Here is a 16,694-nt window from a genome sequence, read left to right on the forward strand (position 1 = left end):
CTTTGGTAGTAGTAGTAGTAGTAGTAGTAGTAGAAGAGTAGGAAGGGAATCAGAGTGAAGAGAAGAGCAATGACATAGAGGAGGAGGAGGTGGAGGAGGAGGAGGAGGAGGAGGAGGAGGAGGAGGAGGAGGAGGAAGGGATAGACGAAAAAGACGAAGAGATAGAAAAGGAATAGAGAGAAAGGATTGATGAAGTAATGTGTGTGTGTGTGTGTGTGTGTGTGTGTGTGTGTGTGTGTGTGTGTGTGTGTGTGTGTGTGTGTGTGTGTGTGTGTGTGTGTTGAATTCAATACACACAAAGGCAATTAATGACCAATTCTTCACCATTCCATAGAGAGAGAGAGAGAGAGAGAGAGAGAGAGAGAGAGAGAGAGAGAGAGAGAGAGAGAGAGAGAGAGAGAGAGAGAGAGAGAGAGAGAGAGAGAGAGAGAGAGAGAGAGAGAGAGAGAGAGAGAGAGAGAGAGAGAGACGATTTGCAATAGGTAGTGATAGTGAGAGAGAGAGGTGAGTGGGTGAATAATTGAAGGGAGGAAGGAAGGGAGGGAGGGAGGGAGGGAGGGAGAGAGGGAGGGAAAGCAGGAAGATGATGATGATGATGAGGAAGAGGAAGAGGAGGAGGAGGAGGAGGAGGAGGAGGAGGAGGAGGAGGAGGAGGAGGAGGAGGAAGCAAAATATGAAAGTAAAAGACTGAAGTTAAGTACGTGAGGAAGAGAAAATTAATGAAGGGTTGAGAGAGAGAGAGAGAGAGAGAGAGAGAGAGAGAGAGAGAGAGAGAGAGAGAGAGAGAGAGAGAGAGAGAGAGAGAGAGAGATTGTTACTTGTTGATTCACCTCATCTCACGCCACGCCCAAGTAAGATACAGGTGAGACACGCCCGCCCCGCCCACCTGTGCACCTGATTATAATAGATTGTCGCCCATAGACAGGCAGGCAGACAGACAGACAGACAGACAGACAGACAGACAGAGAGATAGACAGACAGGTAGATAGACAGAAAGACAGCCAGATAGAGAGATAAATAAACAGACAGAAAGAAAGAAGGAAGGAAGGAAGGAAGATGGGAAGAAAAGATTTAGTAGTAGTAGTAGTAGTAGTAGCAGTAATAATAATATAAGTAGTATATTTTAGTCAATTAACAAAACTTTAAACACAAGCGAAATACAGAAAACAAAAGCAACACAAAAAAAATAAAGGTTCAAAAAAATAGATTAAACAAGAACAAGAACAAGAACAAGATCAAGAACAAGATCAAAAACCCTCGTTGAACTCAAAAACACAAAACACTTAACATTACAAATCCAAAGCCAAGTCCTGATGAGTGTGTCGTGTCACCTTGAGTCCGCTGAGTAGACGAGACGGCGACGAAAAAAGTGCCGTATCAAATTATCGGTCTGAAAAGTTCCCGTAGAAAGTAGACCAAAGCCACCAAGGACAGGGTAGTGGTGATGAGAGAGAGAGAGAGAGAGAGAGAGAGAGAGAGAGAGAGAGAGAGAGAGAGAGAGAGAGAGAGAGAGAGAGAGAGAGAGAGAGAGAGAGAGAGAGAGAGAGAGAGATCACAGACGAAAACAGAGACGGAGACTGAGAGACAAAATAAAAATACAGAGAAACAGAAAGGAAGACTGAAAAAGAGACAGAAATAGAGGAAAAAGACAAAGAGGCTGAGAGAAAGAGAGAGAGAAAAAAACAGAGGAAAAGAAAGAGAATGAGAGACAAAAAAAAAACAGAAAAACAGAGACAGACAAACACTAGACAGAAAAATAAAGACAGACAGACAGACACAGACAAAACACTTATAAAAACAAAGACAGAAACTGAGAAAGAGACAAAAAAGACAGAGAAGTAGATAGACACAGAAAGACAGACAGAGAGAGAGAGAGAGAGAGAGAGAGAGAGAGAGAGAGAGAGAGACAAACAAACAGACAGACAAAACAAATAAACAAACAGAAAAAGAGACAGATGATTAAAATTGACTCTGAAAACTTAAAGATGAAGAAGAAATAGAGAAATGAAAGAAAATATTACGAATGTTAAGCAAAAAAATAAATAAATACGTAGCAAACTAGCATTCCTACTACTACTACTACTATTACTACTAACTATTATTGCATTGGTCATCTCTGTACATTCCTAACGAGAAAGTGTGAAGATAACAAGAGTTCCCTCCCTCGCTTCCCAGTACACGATCTCAAGAGGGGAATTTCCGTCTGTTCGTGTCTTCATGCACCTTGTCTTTTTCTGGGTATTTGTGCTTCCCCCTCTGGCTGTCTCTGTGTTATTAAGTTTACGTTGTGTTATTTCATCTATCTTTTTTTTATTCTATCTATCATTTTATCAATTTTTATCTATTTTTCGTGTTTTCTGTCTATTTTTGGTCTATCTTTCATGTGTCTTATTCTTTCTTGATTTATTTTCTTTAACTTGTCTTATCTCTCTGTCTCTGTCTCTCTAGCTATCACACACACACACACACACACACACACACACACACACACACACACACACACACACACACACACACACACACATACACACAAGCCATCAAGATGTTTATATCCAGATAGTGTACGGGACTCAGGCGAAGGACTCAGTAAATATATATATGTAAAAACACCTTAGTAACTCCGCCTTCGCCTTAAATACGAGCAAGCCTTGGGACACACACACACACACACACACACACACACACACACACACACACACACACACACATCTGTCTAATTTATTGCCAGATGGGCCTCGTGTGTGTGTGTGTGTGTGTATGCGTCTACCTGGCGAGGCTTAACGAAAATCTCTCTTCCTCCTCACCTTTACCTTTCCTACAAAAGCCTCAGGTATGACCCTCCATGTACCTCCCCTTCATCCCTCCCTCCCGTGCCTCCCTTTCTCCTTTCTTCCCTAGGGGGTGAAATGACTACCTGAGTTTACCCCTACCTGTGGCTGCTCCTCGTGCCTCACCTCCGTTCCTCAGCACCTAAGACGCAAGAGTTTGAATGTGTTGTATTTCATATGTCATACAGGAATCTTTTATATAATTCCTGTGTTTGACTCTTATTGGTAAAGAATGTATAGTCATCTTTTTCTTTTATGCATCTATAGTTTTTATTCAGTTTTCTTGATATACACTTTAGGTACGTGTTGTTTCGTTTTTTTTTTTTTTCTCAACTTTTAAGTAATGTTGAAGGAAGAGTGGTAATGTTAAGCTTATTTCAGTGCATCCATCATTTCTTTACTCGTTTTACAATTCTGTCTCATCACACAGGGACTGCCACGTGTAGGCCTGACGACTTAATGCAGCTTTTCCTTATTTTACGTTCACACAGGTGTTCATAATTCATTCCCAGGTGAAAAACAGTAAAAAGAACCCAGCTAATTTAAACGACAGCTATTTTTTCAAGCCAGAACTGTAATAATCATCTATCAAACACTAAACATTATAAATATTTTGGTCGCCTTAAACGGCAACTATTTCTCAAGCCAAAACTGTAGTAATAATCAAACACTTTAAACGTCCCTGGCCACTCCCTCAGGTGAAGCTCAGGTGTTAATCGGCGACAGGACGCGAGTGTGTGTACCTCAGCCCCCGCTACCTCACAACTCTCACACACTAACGGTGGTCTTGCTGATTACTCTGGGGGAGAAAACAAGAAAGAGTTCTACAAATATCTATCACCTTCATCGCCGCTCGGTCAGGTGTTAAACTCATATACCGTAAGATCCCCCAAGGTAAATTTTCCCCTCGTGAATATTATACTAACGAGACTTCCCATTAAAGTAAATTCTTAGTGATGAGGTGACGTTAGGTTGTATGTGTGTTATGCTTCGCTAGATTATGTTAAAATCTCCCTAAAGTAAATTTTCCTCCTTGAATATAACTGTAACTTTCTTTCTCATGGTGATAAAGTTACGTTAGGTGATGAGTACGTTATGCATGCCTAGGTTACTTTGAAGTTGGAGTTTGCTTAGGTGAAATTTACAAAAAAAAGTGTCAATCTGCTTAAAGGAAAATCTACTGTATTATATAAACACACCTGCTTTTGTGCCTCTCTCTAAGTAGATTAAGGTACTGTGAGGATATGTTGCCTTACGAGTATACCTGCATATCTACCTGTGTTGTGTACCTCATTACCTCTCGCTCAGGTGTGTAGGTGTTTATATCTTACCGAGAAGGAAGCTCTGACACCTGACGAGGAAAATGCAGCCACACCTGACGTAACACCCTTCCGTACCCCACCCCGGCTTCTTCAGGTGTGTGTGGGCGCTAATAGGAGGAAACGCGAGCACAACTTACAACCACACCTGAATTATGTAACTTTTTTCTGTACCTCTTCCTTCTTCGTCAGGTGTGTAGGTGTTGATACTGACGAAGTAGTATAGACACACCTGAGATATATTCTAGCTATTTTCTCTACCTCATCTACTTTTCTTCAGGTGTGTGTTGGTAGCTTACTGGCGAGGGGACGCAAGCACACCTGAATTGATGAGGCAATGCACACCTGACACATAAACTCATCTACATACCTCATGAGTTAGCCAGGTACGCGCGGGGGTAATCTGCTAATGGCTTACTGATGAGGCACAAACACACCTGAGTAGATTGTAAATGTCTTCAGCACCACTTCTGTGACACGTGACACACCTGAATCATCGACCTGTTTGTGTTCTCGTACTTGTTTTTTTGTATCTTTTTTTATCAATTGTTATTTATGTAATTGGCTTATTTGTTTTTATTGTTAGTTTTTCAGTTTTAATTAATTTTCTTTGTGTTTATGTACTTGGTTTTTGTATTTTTTTTTATCAATTGTTATTTCTGTAATTGGCTGATTTGTTTTTATTATTAATTTTTCAGTTTTAATCAATTTTCATTTATGTATCTTGTTTTTTTATTATTTTTTTTATCATTTTATTTTATTTATTTTTTTTTTTTTTGCTTTTTATTTATTTATTTATTTGTTTATTTTCTATCTTGCCTTTTTATTCAGTTTTCATTTCCATACCTTGCCTTTTTCACCCACTTATCATTCTTGTATCTCAGCTTTATCCTCAATCCCTTTTTATTTTTTTTTTTACTCAGTGCTTTGACATCTGATCTGCCGAAAAAAAAAAAAAATGTACAGTCCTTAAAATGTTTGTCGCCAGAAATCGAAATCTTAGGAACACTCTTGTACCTTGTTGCACTGAGCTTTGAGTCTTCTATGTTAGGAAAGAAAAAAAAAAAAAAAAGACAGGTTCCTATACATTACTACTCAGGAGTCGAGTAAGTAAAAGAGTGAAGAATGAAGGAGACAAAACTTCTGACTTTAATATCATAGTTTCCATGGACACAGGATGGCAGAATACCTTTGCCTTCCCGTGGCTGCAAAACCATTTAGGAGACTGTGGCACAAATAAAGGGTACCTAAATATTGAAGATGACTATCGGAAAAAAAAAATGCAGCAATACAAGAGTCAAGATTGAAGGAAAACAGAACTTCAAACTAACCTAACCTAACCTAACCTAACCTAAATATTGAAGATGACTATCGGAAAAAAAAAAAAAATGCAGCAATACAAGAGTCAAGATTGAAGGAAAACAGAACTTCAAACTAACCTAACCTAACCTAACCTAACCTAACCTAAATATTGAAGATGACTATCGGAAAAAAAAAAAAATGCAGCAATACAAGAGTCAAGATTGAAGGAAAACAGAACTTCAAACTAACCTAACCTAACCTAACCTAACCTAACCTAACCTAAATATTGAAGATGACTATCGGAAAAAAAAAATGCAGCAATACAAGAGTCAAGATTGAAGGAAAACAGAACTTCAAACTAACCTAACCTAACCTAACCTAACCTAACCTAACCTAAATATTGAAGATGACTATCGGAAAAAAAAAATGCAGCAATACAAAAGTCAAGATTGAAGGAAAGGAGAACTTGAAACTGAACAAAAAGGTAAGAAAAGAAGAGTAATTTTGTCTTTTCAAAGCTACGAAGCCATTTAAAGCACCGTGGCAAAGCTTTGAAATGTCCACAAATTCACAGGCGAGTATAGAAAAATTGTGTAAGAGCAAGAGTCAAGATTGAAGGATAACAGAACTTCAATCTAGAACAAAAAGGTGAGAAAAGAAGGGTAATTTTGTCTTCTCAAAGCTACGAAACCATTTAGAACACAGTGGCATAGCTTAAAAGTGTCTGAAAACTGGCAGGTGAGCTGAGAAAATTTGTGTAAGAGCAAGAGAGTCAAGATTGAAGGAAAACGGAACTTCAAACTGCACCAAGAAAGTGAGGAAAGAAGAGTAATTTTATCTTTTGAAAACTACGAAGCCATTCAGAGCACCATGACAACTAAACCGCGTCTAAAAGAAATGTAGGTGACCATAGAAAAATTACGTAAGAGCGAGAGAGTCAAGACTGAAGGAAAAACAGAACTTCAACAACAGCAAAAAAAAAAAGAGAGAAAAGAAGATAAATTTCCCCTTTCCAAACAAAGCCACTTAGAACACGGTGGCAAAACCCAGAAGTGTCCACAACGTTACAGACGAGTATAGAAAATTTTGTGTAGCAGTAAGGATTAAAACTGAAAAAAAAATAAATAAATAAATAAAACAGGTATCTTACACAACTTCTGACCACGACTGTACCTCATCACCCCTCCCTCAGGTATTTGCAGGTGTTAATCGCTTACTGAGGAGGAAACACGACCACTTGTGTAAACCTCGAGCACTTTATCTCTCCTTTTCCAGGTAAGTGTTGAGAGAGACAGGTAGATGATTACTTATTTGCTGGGTGTGGCTCTAATTTACCTTTTCTTCTAGAGAGAGAGAGAGAGAGAGAGAGAGAGAGAGAGAGAGAGAGAGAGAGAGAGAGAGAGAGAGAGAGAGAGAGAGAGAGAGAGAGAGAGAGAGGAACACAGCTGCATCCTGGAGTGACCGGATCGCCTTCTTCCTCCTCCATCCTGTTCTCTCTCTCTCTCTCTCTCTCTCTCTCTCTCTCTCTCTCTCTCTCTCTCTCTCTCTCTCTCTCTCTCTCTCTCCCGTCTGACGTCACTCCACAAACTCGTCTTTAAGGAGAGAGAGAGAGAGAGAGAGAGAGAGAGAGAGAGAGAGAGAGAGAGAGAGAGAGAGAGAGAGAGAGAGAGAGAGAGAGAGAGAGAGAGAAGGATAGGAGGTATAAATGAAGCATGAAGAACAAAACGAAGAGAGAGAGAGAGAGAGAGAGAGAGAGAGAGAGAGAGAGAGAGAGAGAGAGAGAGAGAGAGAGAGAGAGAGAGAGAGAGCTAATACAGGTATACAAAAAACAGCCAATGATATGGACGGACAGAGAGAGACAGAGATAGACAGGCAGATAGACAGACAGACAGACAGACAGACAGACACACACACTAGACAGCCGGCCAGGAGATGGAAGTAGGTGAGTAACTTTCATCTCACATTTTCTTCCTCCTCGATGAAGAAAACGGCAAAGGAAGGGAACGCCCCGGCAGAGAAAGCATCGGATCAAACACAGATGCTGGGAACACCGACGAAAAGAACCCGCATCTTGTACCCAGAAAAGTACCCGAAAAAAGATCACTTTCCCATACCCCGTTGAAGTTTCTCGACGACTTCCCCAGAAACTTCCACTCCCCACGTTTTCTAGTCAGTAGTCCCCGTTTTCTAAGAGATATAGATGCCCAGTTGATAAAGTGCCTACAGATAGCTGAGTAAAAGGTTGAGAGTCGTGTTATCACTTAAAGAAACCCGGTGCTTCCTTCACGCCTCCATAGCTGCTGTTAATCTTAAGTTATTTTTTCGTTTTGGTGGTCAGATGTCTTACCTTCCTATAGATAGAGACTACCCTACGATGACTGGTCGGCAGAGGATTGCAGCATGAAGAGAGGCTGGCTAGGGCGCGTGGGGGGGACACACACACACACAACACACACCCTTCCTTCACTCAACTCTCACTAAGACTAAACCTCCTCGTCTGATTCCACTCAGTCAACCCCCCATCCTCCTTCCTCGCCCTAACCCCCCCATAACCTTCCTCCTCCACACACACCTTTGGAGGCGTGCGGCAGCGAGCAGGCAGGTGTATCTTACCTCACACCCGCATCTATGTACACCTGTGATACCTTAACCCTCACACACCTGGACAGACTGACGATAAATAGATGATAAGGAGGTGAATCGTAAGAATAAGAAAGGATAAGGGTTTAAATTGTCTTTTGGATGAGTTTTAAGAGAATCCTACGCCCGCCAGGCCAAGAAAACTCCCTTCCTCCGCCTTCTACCTTTCCTAAGAATGCGGCGTCCCCTCCTTCGCTGCCCCTCGCCACTCCTCCTTCCCTTGAACACACAACACCCCCGTCACCATTTTTACCTAACTACACCTGGCCCATAGAGACGCGCCACCCTAACCTGCTGCTTCCTGGAGGTCTAGTACACACACACACGCACACACACGCATACACACATGGAATACGAAGCTTTTACCTCCTCCCAGAAACAGAGAAAGCTTCACAGTGAGTCACAGTTATACAGTAAAGGAGAATTGCGTTTCCTGACACACTCAACACACTCAGTAACTCGAGGGTGTGGATGAGTGTGTGTGTGTGAGTATGTTGGTATGTGTGAGTATATAAAGGAAGAAAAACATAAAAAATAACAGTAAAAGAAGTAGAACGAGGCCAGACTATATTAAACCGAGTAAAAATGAAGGAAAAGGAGATCATAAACCAAAAATAAGAGAAAGTCAAACGATATTAAACTAAGAAGAACGAAGAAAAAACATATTAAAATCAAGCGAAAGAAAGCCTGAAGATAATAAGCCAAATAGAACGAAGAAAAACGATAATAAACTAAATAAAACGATAACAAACACAGAAAAACGAAGGAAAACGAGAATAAACTAAATAAAAACAATACCAAACACAGAAAAACGAAGGAAAACGAGAAAAAAAATAAATAAAACAATAACAAACCAAAAAAACAAAGGAAAATGAGAATAAAACAAGAGAAGAAAGCCAATCAATATAAAACCATGTAAAAAACGAACTAAATGATAACAAATCAACCAAAAAAAAAAAAAAAGAAAAAACGAATGAAATCACCATTAATCAAAATTATTAAACACATGGGGCGCTTGGTTACGTAAGGCGCCGCAGCAAGGAGGTCATACCGCGCCGGGCCATGACACAGGTGAGTCTCAAAAAGGGGAACCTGCAGCACAAGGAAATTATAAAGTGAAGGAAAGATTTTTAGGCCAAACGCGGCAAATGACCGGCAGTGGCAGGTACGGTGCGCAGGTGACCCTCCTCCTCCTCCTCCTCCTCCTCCATGGTGCGACCCCTCTTCCTCCTCCTCCTCCTCCTCCTCCTCCTCCTCCTCCTCTTCCTCCTTCTTATTTAAGCCAAACGTACCACCTCCACAAACGCCTCGAAGGATATTTCAAGATAATGTTTATAAGCTTCTTTCCTCTTGTCCTTTTTCCTGTTCTCTCTCTCTCTCTCTCTCTCTCTCTCTCTCTCTCTCTCTCTCTCTCTCTCTCTCTCTCTCTCTCTCTCTCTCTCTCTCTCTCTCTCTCTCGTCTTCTAAGCCTCCATCCTCTTCTCATAAGCTTCGTCGTCTTATTTGTTCTTCATCTTTCTTTTCTGCTTTTAATTTCTTGTTTTTTTCTTTTTTTTATAAATTATTTTACGTCTCCTTCTTCTTTTTTCTACTCTCCTCCTTCACATAACCTTTATCCGATTCTTCTTTCTCTCGCTTCTCTTGTATATAATTCTTCTTTCTTCTTCTTCTTCTTCTTCTTCTACTTCTTCTTCTTCGTCTTCTTCTACTACTACTATTACTACTCCTCCTCCTTCTCCTCCTTCTTCTTCTTCTTCTTCTTCTTCTTCTTCTTCTTCTTCTTCTTCTTCTTCTTCTTCTTCTTCTTCTTCTTCTTCTTCTCATTCTTACACTTGATATCTTCTCTTCCTCCTCCTCTTTTCTTATCTCTTCTTCTCAATAACTATTATCCATTCTTCGTCCTTCTCCTCCTCGTCCTCTTCCACTTCCTCTTCTTCATCATCATCATCATAATCTTCTCCTTCTTATTCTTATTCTTTTTCTTCTTATTTTTTTCCTTCCTTCCTTCCTTCCTTCCTTCTTCCTCCTCTTCATAATTTGACCCCTCCTCTCATTCTTCCTATTCCATATACAACACAAACAAACCCACCACGCCAACATTCACACACAGCATTCTAATCTCCCTTAAAAGAAATCAAAACTACTAAAGACGATCCAATCCCATCCTGTGCCTCGCTAAGGAATCTGAACCTCCTTCTATACAAACCCATAAAAAAGATAAATAATAAAAAAAAAAACTCGTCTCAATAATCCGGTCCTTTACACAACTAATCCTACACTGTCACCTTTACAAGAGGATCTAATGCCATATACTGGAGTTTTAAGGGATCCAGTACTAAGTTTGTAGGATCAAGGGCTAACTTTGTGAGATCGAGTAGTGTTTTAAATCCCCCTTAGTAAGAATGAGTGGAGTTATTCAAAGGGTTAAAGTCAATGGCCGCTAATGTTTCCGCAGGTGATCTCTCTCTCTCTCTCTCTCTCTCCCTTGTATAACCCACTACCTGCCTTGTATAACCCACGCAGCTTGTATAACCTATGAAATTTGTATAACTGATGTGAATATATGAGTGTAGCGCATACATACATACACACACACACATACACACACACACAAACACACTTAACGGTGAGCGATAATACGAGAAATTATGTTAAGAAAGAAGAGGAAGAATAAGAAAGCAACAACAACAACAACAACAACAACAACAACAACAACAACAACAACAACAAACGGAAAAAAGGAAGAAAGGAAGGAAGAAAGGAAGAAATGAAGGAAGGAAGAAGAAGAAGAAGAAGAAGAAGAAGAAGAAGAAGAAGAAGAAGAAGAAGAAGAAGAAGAAGAAGAAGAAGAAGAAGAAGAAGAAGATGATGACGAAAAAGAAAGGGAAGTAGGAAGGAGAAGAAGGAAGAAGAAGAAGAAGAGGAGAAGAAGAAGAAGAAGAAGAAGAAGAAGAAGAAGAAGAAGAAGAAGAAGAAGAAGAAGAAGAAGAAGAAGAAGAAGAAGAAGAAGAAGAAGAAGAAGACATATAAACACTAATCTATTTCATGACCCTCATGAAAGAAGAGGAAAAAAAAGAGGAAGAGGAGGAGGAGGAGGAGGAGGAGGAGGAGGAGGAGGAGGAGGAGGAGGAGGAAAGTGGAGGCGTATGTACACAGGAACAGGTGGCGAAGGCGGCGATGGTGGTGGTGGTGGTGGTGGTGGTGGTGGTCATGGCGGCCTGGCTGGCTAACTGTACGTGGAGGAGGAGGAGGAGGAGGAGGAGGAGGAGGAGGAGGAGGAGGAGGAGGAGGTTTGCAAGGAAGGAAGGAAGGAGCAGAAAGAAGAGAGAGAGAGAGAGAGAGAGAGAGAGAGAGAGAGAGAGAGAGAGAGAGAGAGAGAGAGAGAGAGAGAGAGAGAGAGAGAGAGAGAGAGTGTGTAACCAAACATTTACATAAAAAAAGAACGGAATGGAGAAAATAGAGATAGAGAAAGTAAAGAAAATAAATAAAACATAATAAAATGAAAAAAAAATAAAAGAGAAAAAGAGAAAAATAAATAAACAAAGTAACAGAAAATGGAAAAAAAGAAAAACAATAACATGATAAAAGAGAAAAGGAAACACAAGAAAGGAAATAACAGAAGGATGAACGAAGGACAAGGGAGAAAAAAATAAAGCAGAAATAACGAGAGAGAGAGAGAGAGAGAGAGAGAGAGAGAGAGAGAGAGAGAGAGAGAGAGAGAGAGAGAGAGAGAGAGAGAGAGAGAGAGAGAGAGAGAGAGAGAGAGAGAGAGAGAGAGAGAGAGAGAGAGAGAGAGAGAGAGAGAGAGAGAGAGAGAGAGAGAGAATCTTACTGAGCTAGGAAGAAAAAAATGGACAGATCAGACTTAGCAATTATCTATCTATGTATCTATCTATCTATCTATCTATCTATCTATCTATCTATCTATCTATTCATCTATCTATACATCTATCATCCTAATCCATATTTACCTATTCCCTATATATTTGCCTACCTATCCATCCATCTATCTATCTCTCTATCTATCTATACTAATAACAATTTAACTACTTATCAAACACTATCATAAACTGGAACTAAGCAAAACACAGCAAGCCAAAGTCAGGTTAGGTTAGAATAACGAACACATTAGGTTATAAAAACACAAGAACATGAAAATATTGGGATTTCTATGCCATTAACGTAGCAGTCTATTTGAGAACCATTGCCTTCCTATCTCTTCGTAACTTTTATCAAGCTTGAACCCATATTTTCTGGTCATATCCTGAATACTGACACGGAGACTTCTGCTTACGTCACCTTAGCTACTCTCCTGTGCCATTTAAAGACCTCTATTGCATGTCCTCTATGGAATGTGAATTTAAAAGCTTCAGTTTTCTCTCGTAAGAATTATTTTTTACCCCTTTTTTCTTCCTTATTTATATTTATTTAGTTACATGAATTTGGGCTTTGCTAGGTTAGGTTAGGGAAATATATGAGGTTGCCGAGCACATTAGATTAGCAAAAAGGGAAGTAACAACACAAACAACAATGAATGAAGAATTAAATTTCCATACACAAGGTAATGACGTCACGGGATACCTGTGGTTATGACGTCAGCAGTGAAAAGCATGACATCACTCCATGACTCCCAGTAAAAGAGAAAAGAATGTAAGTAACGTCTCTCTCTCTCTCTCTCTCTCTCTCTCTCTCTCTCTCTCTCTCTCTCTCTCTCTCTCTCTCTCTCTCTCTCTCTCTCTCTCTCTCTGGATGAAAATGAAAACAGAAACAGATAGATAGAGAAAAGATGAAATAAACTGGATTCATTACACACACACACACACACACACACACACACACACACACACACACACACACACACACACACACACACACACAGTTAGATAGACAGATATTTCATTAACCACAGCTAGAAGTCATATAATACATTACATAAATACGTACATAAACCTAACGCCACAAAGTACACACACACACACACACACACACACACACACACACACACACACACACACACACACACACACACACACACACACACACACATACATACATACATATTTACATAAACCAAACAAATAATTATCAAATATGTACCTCACGAAAATTTATACAGGAACAAGTAGATAATTAATGTTTACCCTTTCACACACACCACACACACACACACACACACACACACACACAGTCAGGTTCCAGGTATGCATTGCTTCCCTAATCCTCTCTACTTTCCATTCCTCTCCCACAGACACGGATACAGTAACGGGCCACGCGTCACTCCTTCCCGCCCACACACACACACACACACACACACACACACACACACACACAACACAGCCCTTCATCACCATCATCATTGTTCAATTTGTCATTTTTTTGTTGTTCTTCTTTTTTCTTTTCTTTCTGTCTTTTTTCTTGTTTTCCTTTCTTTCACACTTCTTTATTTTTTTCTTCCTCTTTCCTTTCTTTTGGTTCTTCTTCTTCTTCTTCTTCTTTTCCATAATTACGCTCTTTAATTCCACAAGGGAACAAAAACAAGACTTTTTTAATCCTTCTTCCTTGATTTTATTTGTTATTATTATTATTATTATTATTACTATTATTATTATTATTATTATTATTATTATTATTATTATTATTACACACACACACACACACACACACACACCACACACACACACACACACACTTTAGTTACCCATGTCTTTATCGCAGTCTTTACGTAAGCCAAGTATTTAAAATCATACGTTCTTTTCCCGTAGAGTGTTCAGTCTCTTCTCTGTACCAACGAAAACGTGAACATTTTATTGCAAACTATGGTATTCTGATTTCTTTTTTATTTATTTATTTTTATTTATTTTTTTTTTTATGGTTAATCATTGTATTAGTGTTTTCAATGTGTAACTTTGAAATATGACCTTTGACATTTTCACTGCCGTTCTAAAATTTCCCCTTAAATATCTATAACTTTTTGAACACCCTTTTTTTTTTTTTTTTGTGCTAAACTCTCGTAAACATCTTTGTACCATAAAACACAAAATTAACCTGCTGCCCCACGTTTCTCTCTTGTGTCTCCATGCAAACAAACCTTACAGTGCTCGGTAAATCAAGGAAAGACAACTAAAGCAGTAGAAGGGTTAATTCAACACACACACACACACACACACACACACACACACACACGTTCCATGTAGTCATCTTGTGGCTTTCCCGCAAAAACCGCCACGGTCATTATCACCACTACCATAGCAGCAACAACAGCAACAACAACAACAAGTAGCAACAATAACAACAAGTAGTATTTTCAGGTAAAGAGAAAGTAGTAATTAGACGCGTACTTACTACTACTACTACTACTACTACTACTACTACTAAAATAATGATAATAATAATAATAATATTAATAATAATAATAATAATAATAATAATAATAATAATAATAATAATAATAATAATAATAATAATAAAATAACACCAGAAATTTAAGAAAAAGTAACAAGAACGAGAAAAGAAAATAAAAAAAGATGCTGAACACACACACACACACACACACACACACACACACACACACACACACACACACACACACACACACATTTCGTTTCACAACAAGATAACGCCCCTAAAGGCGCCGCGCAAGGACCGGTACAGACTCAGTGCGATTCCCACCATGGTGCGAGCCATCAATCAATAGTATTTCCCTCTTAGATTAGACTTACCGTTAGGATTATTATTAAGTTTTTCCTCACCCCCTCTGTACATTTTTAGTTTGTTAACTGCCTAAATAATAAACCGCTTATTATTATTATTATTATTATTATTATTATTATTATTATTATTATTACACACGAGAAATTTGTAGCCTCAGGAAATCAAGACAGTAAGCATCTAATAGCCGAAGAGAGAGAGAGAGAGAGAGAGAGAGAGAGAGAGAGAGAGAGAGAGAGAGAGAGAGAGAGAGAGAGAGAGAGAGAGAGAATTTTACGAGTTAATTGGTATTGGTCCTAATGACGTGATAACACTAAATGAGTTCAGTAGACATGAATATATAAACCAGTGATGAGTTCATTGATTGACGCGCTTCACCAGACGTTGATCCTGACTCAAACCTCTTCAATAATACTGCATTACCTTCTGAACTGTTTTTGCAAGATGACTTCTTTTCGCTATTAAATAACAACACCTTTTTCTAAAGTAAAGTAGTATTCCTAATAACTTAGAAAAAATCCTTGAATTCTGAAATAGTTTGTAATGGCTATAGTGTAGATATTATCTTATTTTGTGAAACTTGTTTATCCATCGATACTGAACCCGTCTGTTCTGTGGAAGGTTATACGTTGTTTGCAAATAACAGGAATGACGATGGTGGAAGGGTGTATACATGCACTGTATACAAATAAATAAATAAATTGAGCGCCACATTTTAAGTAATACGTGAATGATGACCAATGAATTTGGAACTTAGTTAGGAACAGTTTATCGCAGACCTCATGGTAATATTATTTTTTTCTTGATACATATGAAAATCTGCTTATGTCTATTTCATTGAAGGGAATTACTTACTCTTCTGCTGGGAGATATCAATGTAAATGTATTAAATACGTGAGACAGGAGCGTCACAGACTATACATATCTAATCAGTTATGGGAAGTGCCCATAAACCTGCACGTGTTCAGAAACACAGTGCTACAACCATTCATCACACAGGGCTACACAGTGCTACAACCATTCATCACACAGGGCTACACAGTGCTACAACCATTCATCACACAGGGCTACACAGTGCTACAACCATTCATCACACAGGGCTACACAGTGCTACAACCATTCATCACACAGGGCTACACAGTGCTACAACCATTCATCACACAGGGCTACACAGTGCTACAACCATTCATCACACAGGGCTACACAGTGCTACAACCATTCATCACACAGGGCTACACAGTGCTACAACCATTCATCACACAGGGCTACACAGTGCTACAACCATTCATCACACAGGGCTACACAGTGCTACAACCATTCATCACACAGTGCTACACAGTGCTACAACCATTCATCACACAGGGATACACAGTGCTACAACCATTCATCACACAGGGCTACACAGTGCTACAACCACCCATCACACAGGGCTACACAGTGCTACAACCATTCATCACACAGGGCTACACAGTGCTACAACCATTCATCACACAGGGGCTACACAGTGCTACAACCATTCATCACACAGGGCTACACTGTGCTACAACCATTCATCACACAGGGCTACACAGTGCTACAACCATTCATCACACAGGGCTACACAGTGCTACAACCATTCATCACACAGGGCTACACAGTGCTACAACCATTCATCACACAGTGTACACAGTGCTACAACCATTCATCACACAGTGCTACACAGTGCTACAACCATTCATCACACAGGGCTACACAGTGCTACAACCACCCATCACACAGTGTACACATAGTATCCGGTGCAGGCATTCCTTTACCTGATATTTCAGATTTTTTTTTTTTTTATACTTTTTTCAGTTTCTTTTTTCACTTTTATTTATCTTTTTATTTACTTTCATCCTATTTATTATTTTACGAGGGT

General features: G+C 39.4%; 1 protein-coding gene across 1 annotated transcript in view; it reads right to left on the reverse strand.

The window, feature by feature from the left end:
- Window positions 1-7,916, reverse strand: part of LOC135088728 (uncharacterized) — a gene marked incomplete at its 5' end in the record, with an annotated part of 97,362 nt that extends 89,446 nt beyond the window's left edge. Inside the window, one exon of the mRNA XM_063983700.1 lies at window positions 7,797-7,916. Within this exon, the coding sequence (XP_063839770.1) occupies window positions 7,797-7,916 (120 nt within the window). The remainder of the gene's footprint in view (window positions 1-7,796) is intronic.
- Window positions 7,917-16,694: the final 8,778 nt, after the last annotated feature.

This window comes from Scylla paramamosain, chromosome 31 (assembly GCF_035594125.1).
Source record: "Scylla paramamosain isolate STU-SP2022 chromosome 31, ASM3559412v1, whole genome shotgun sequence".
NCBI classification, from domain to species: domain Eukaryota; kingdom Metazoa; phylum Arthropoda; class Malacostraca; order Decapoda; family Portunidae; genus Scylla; species Scylla paramamosain.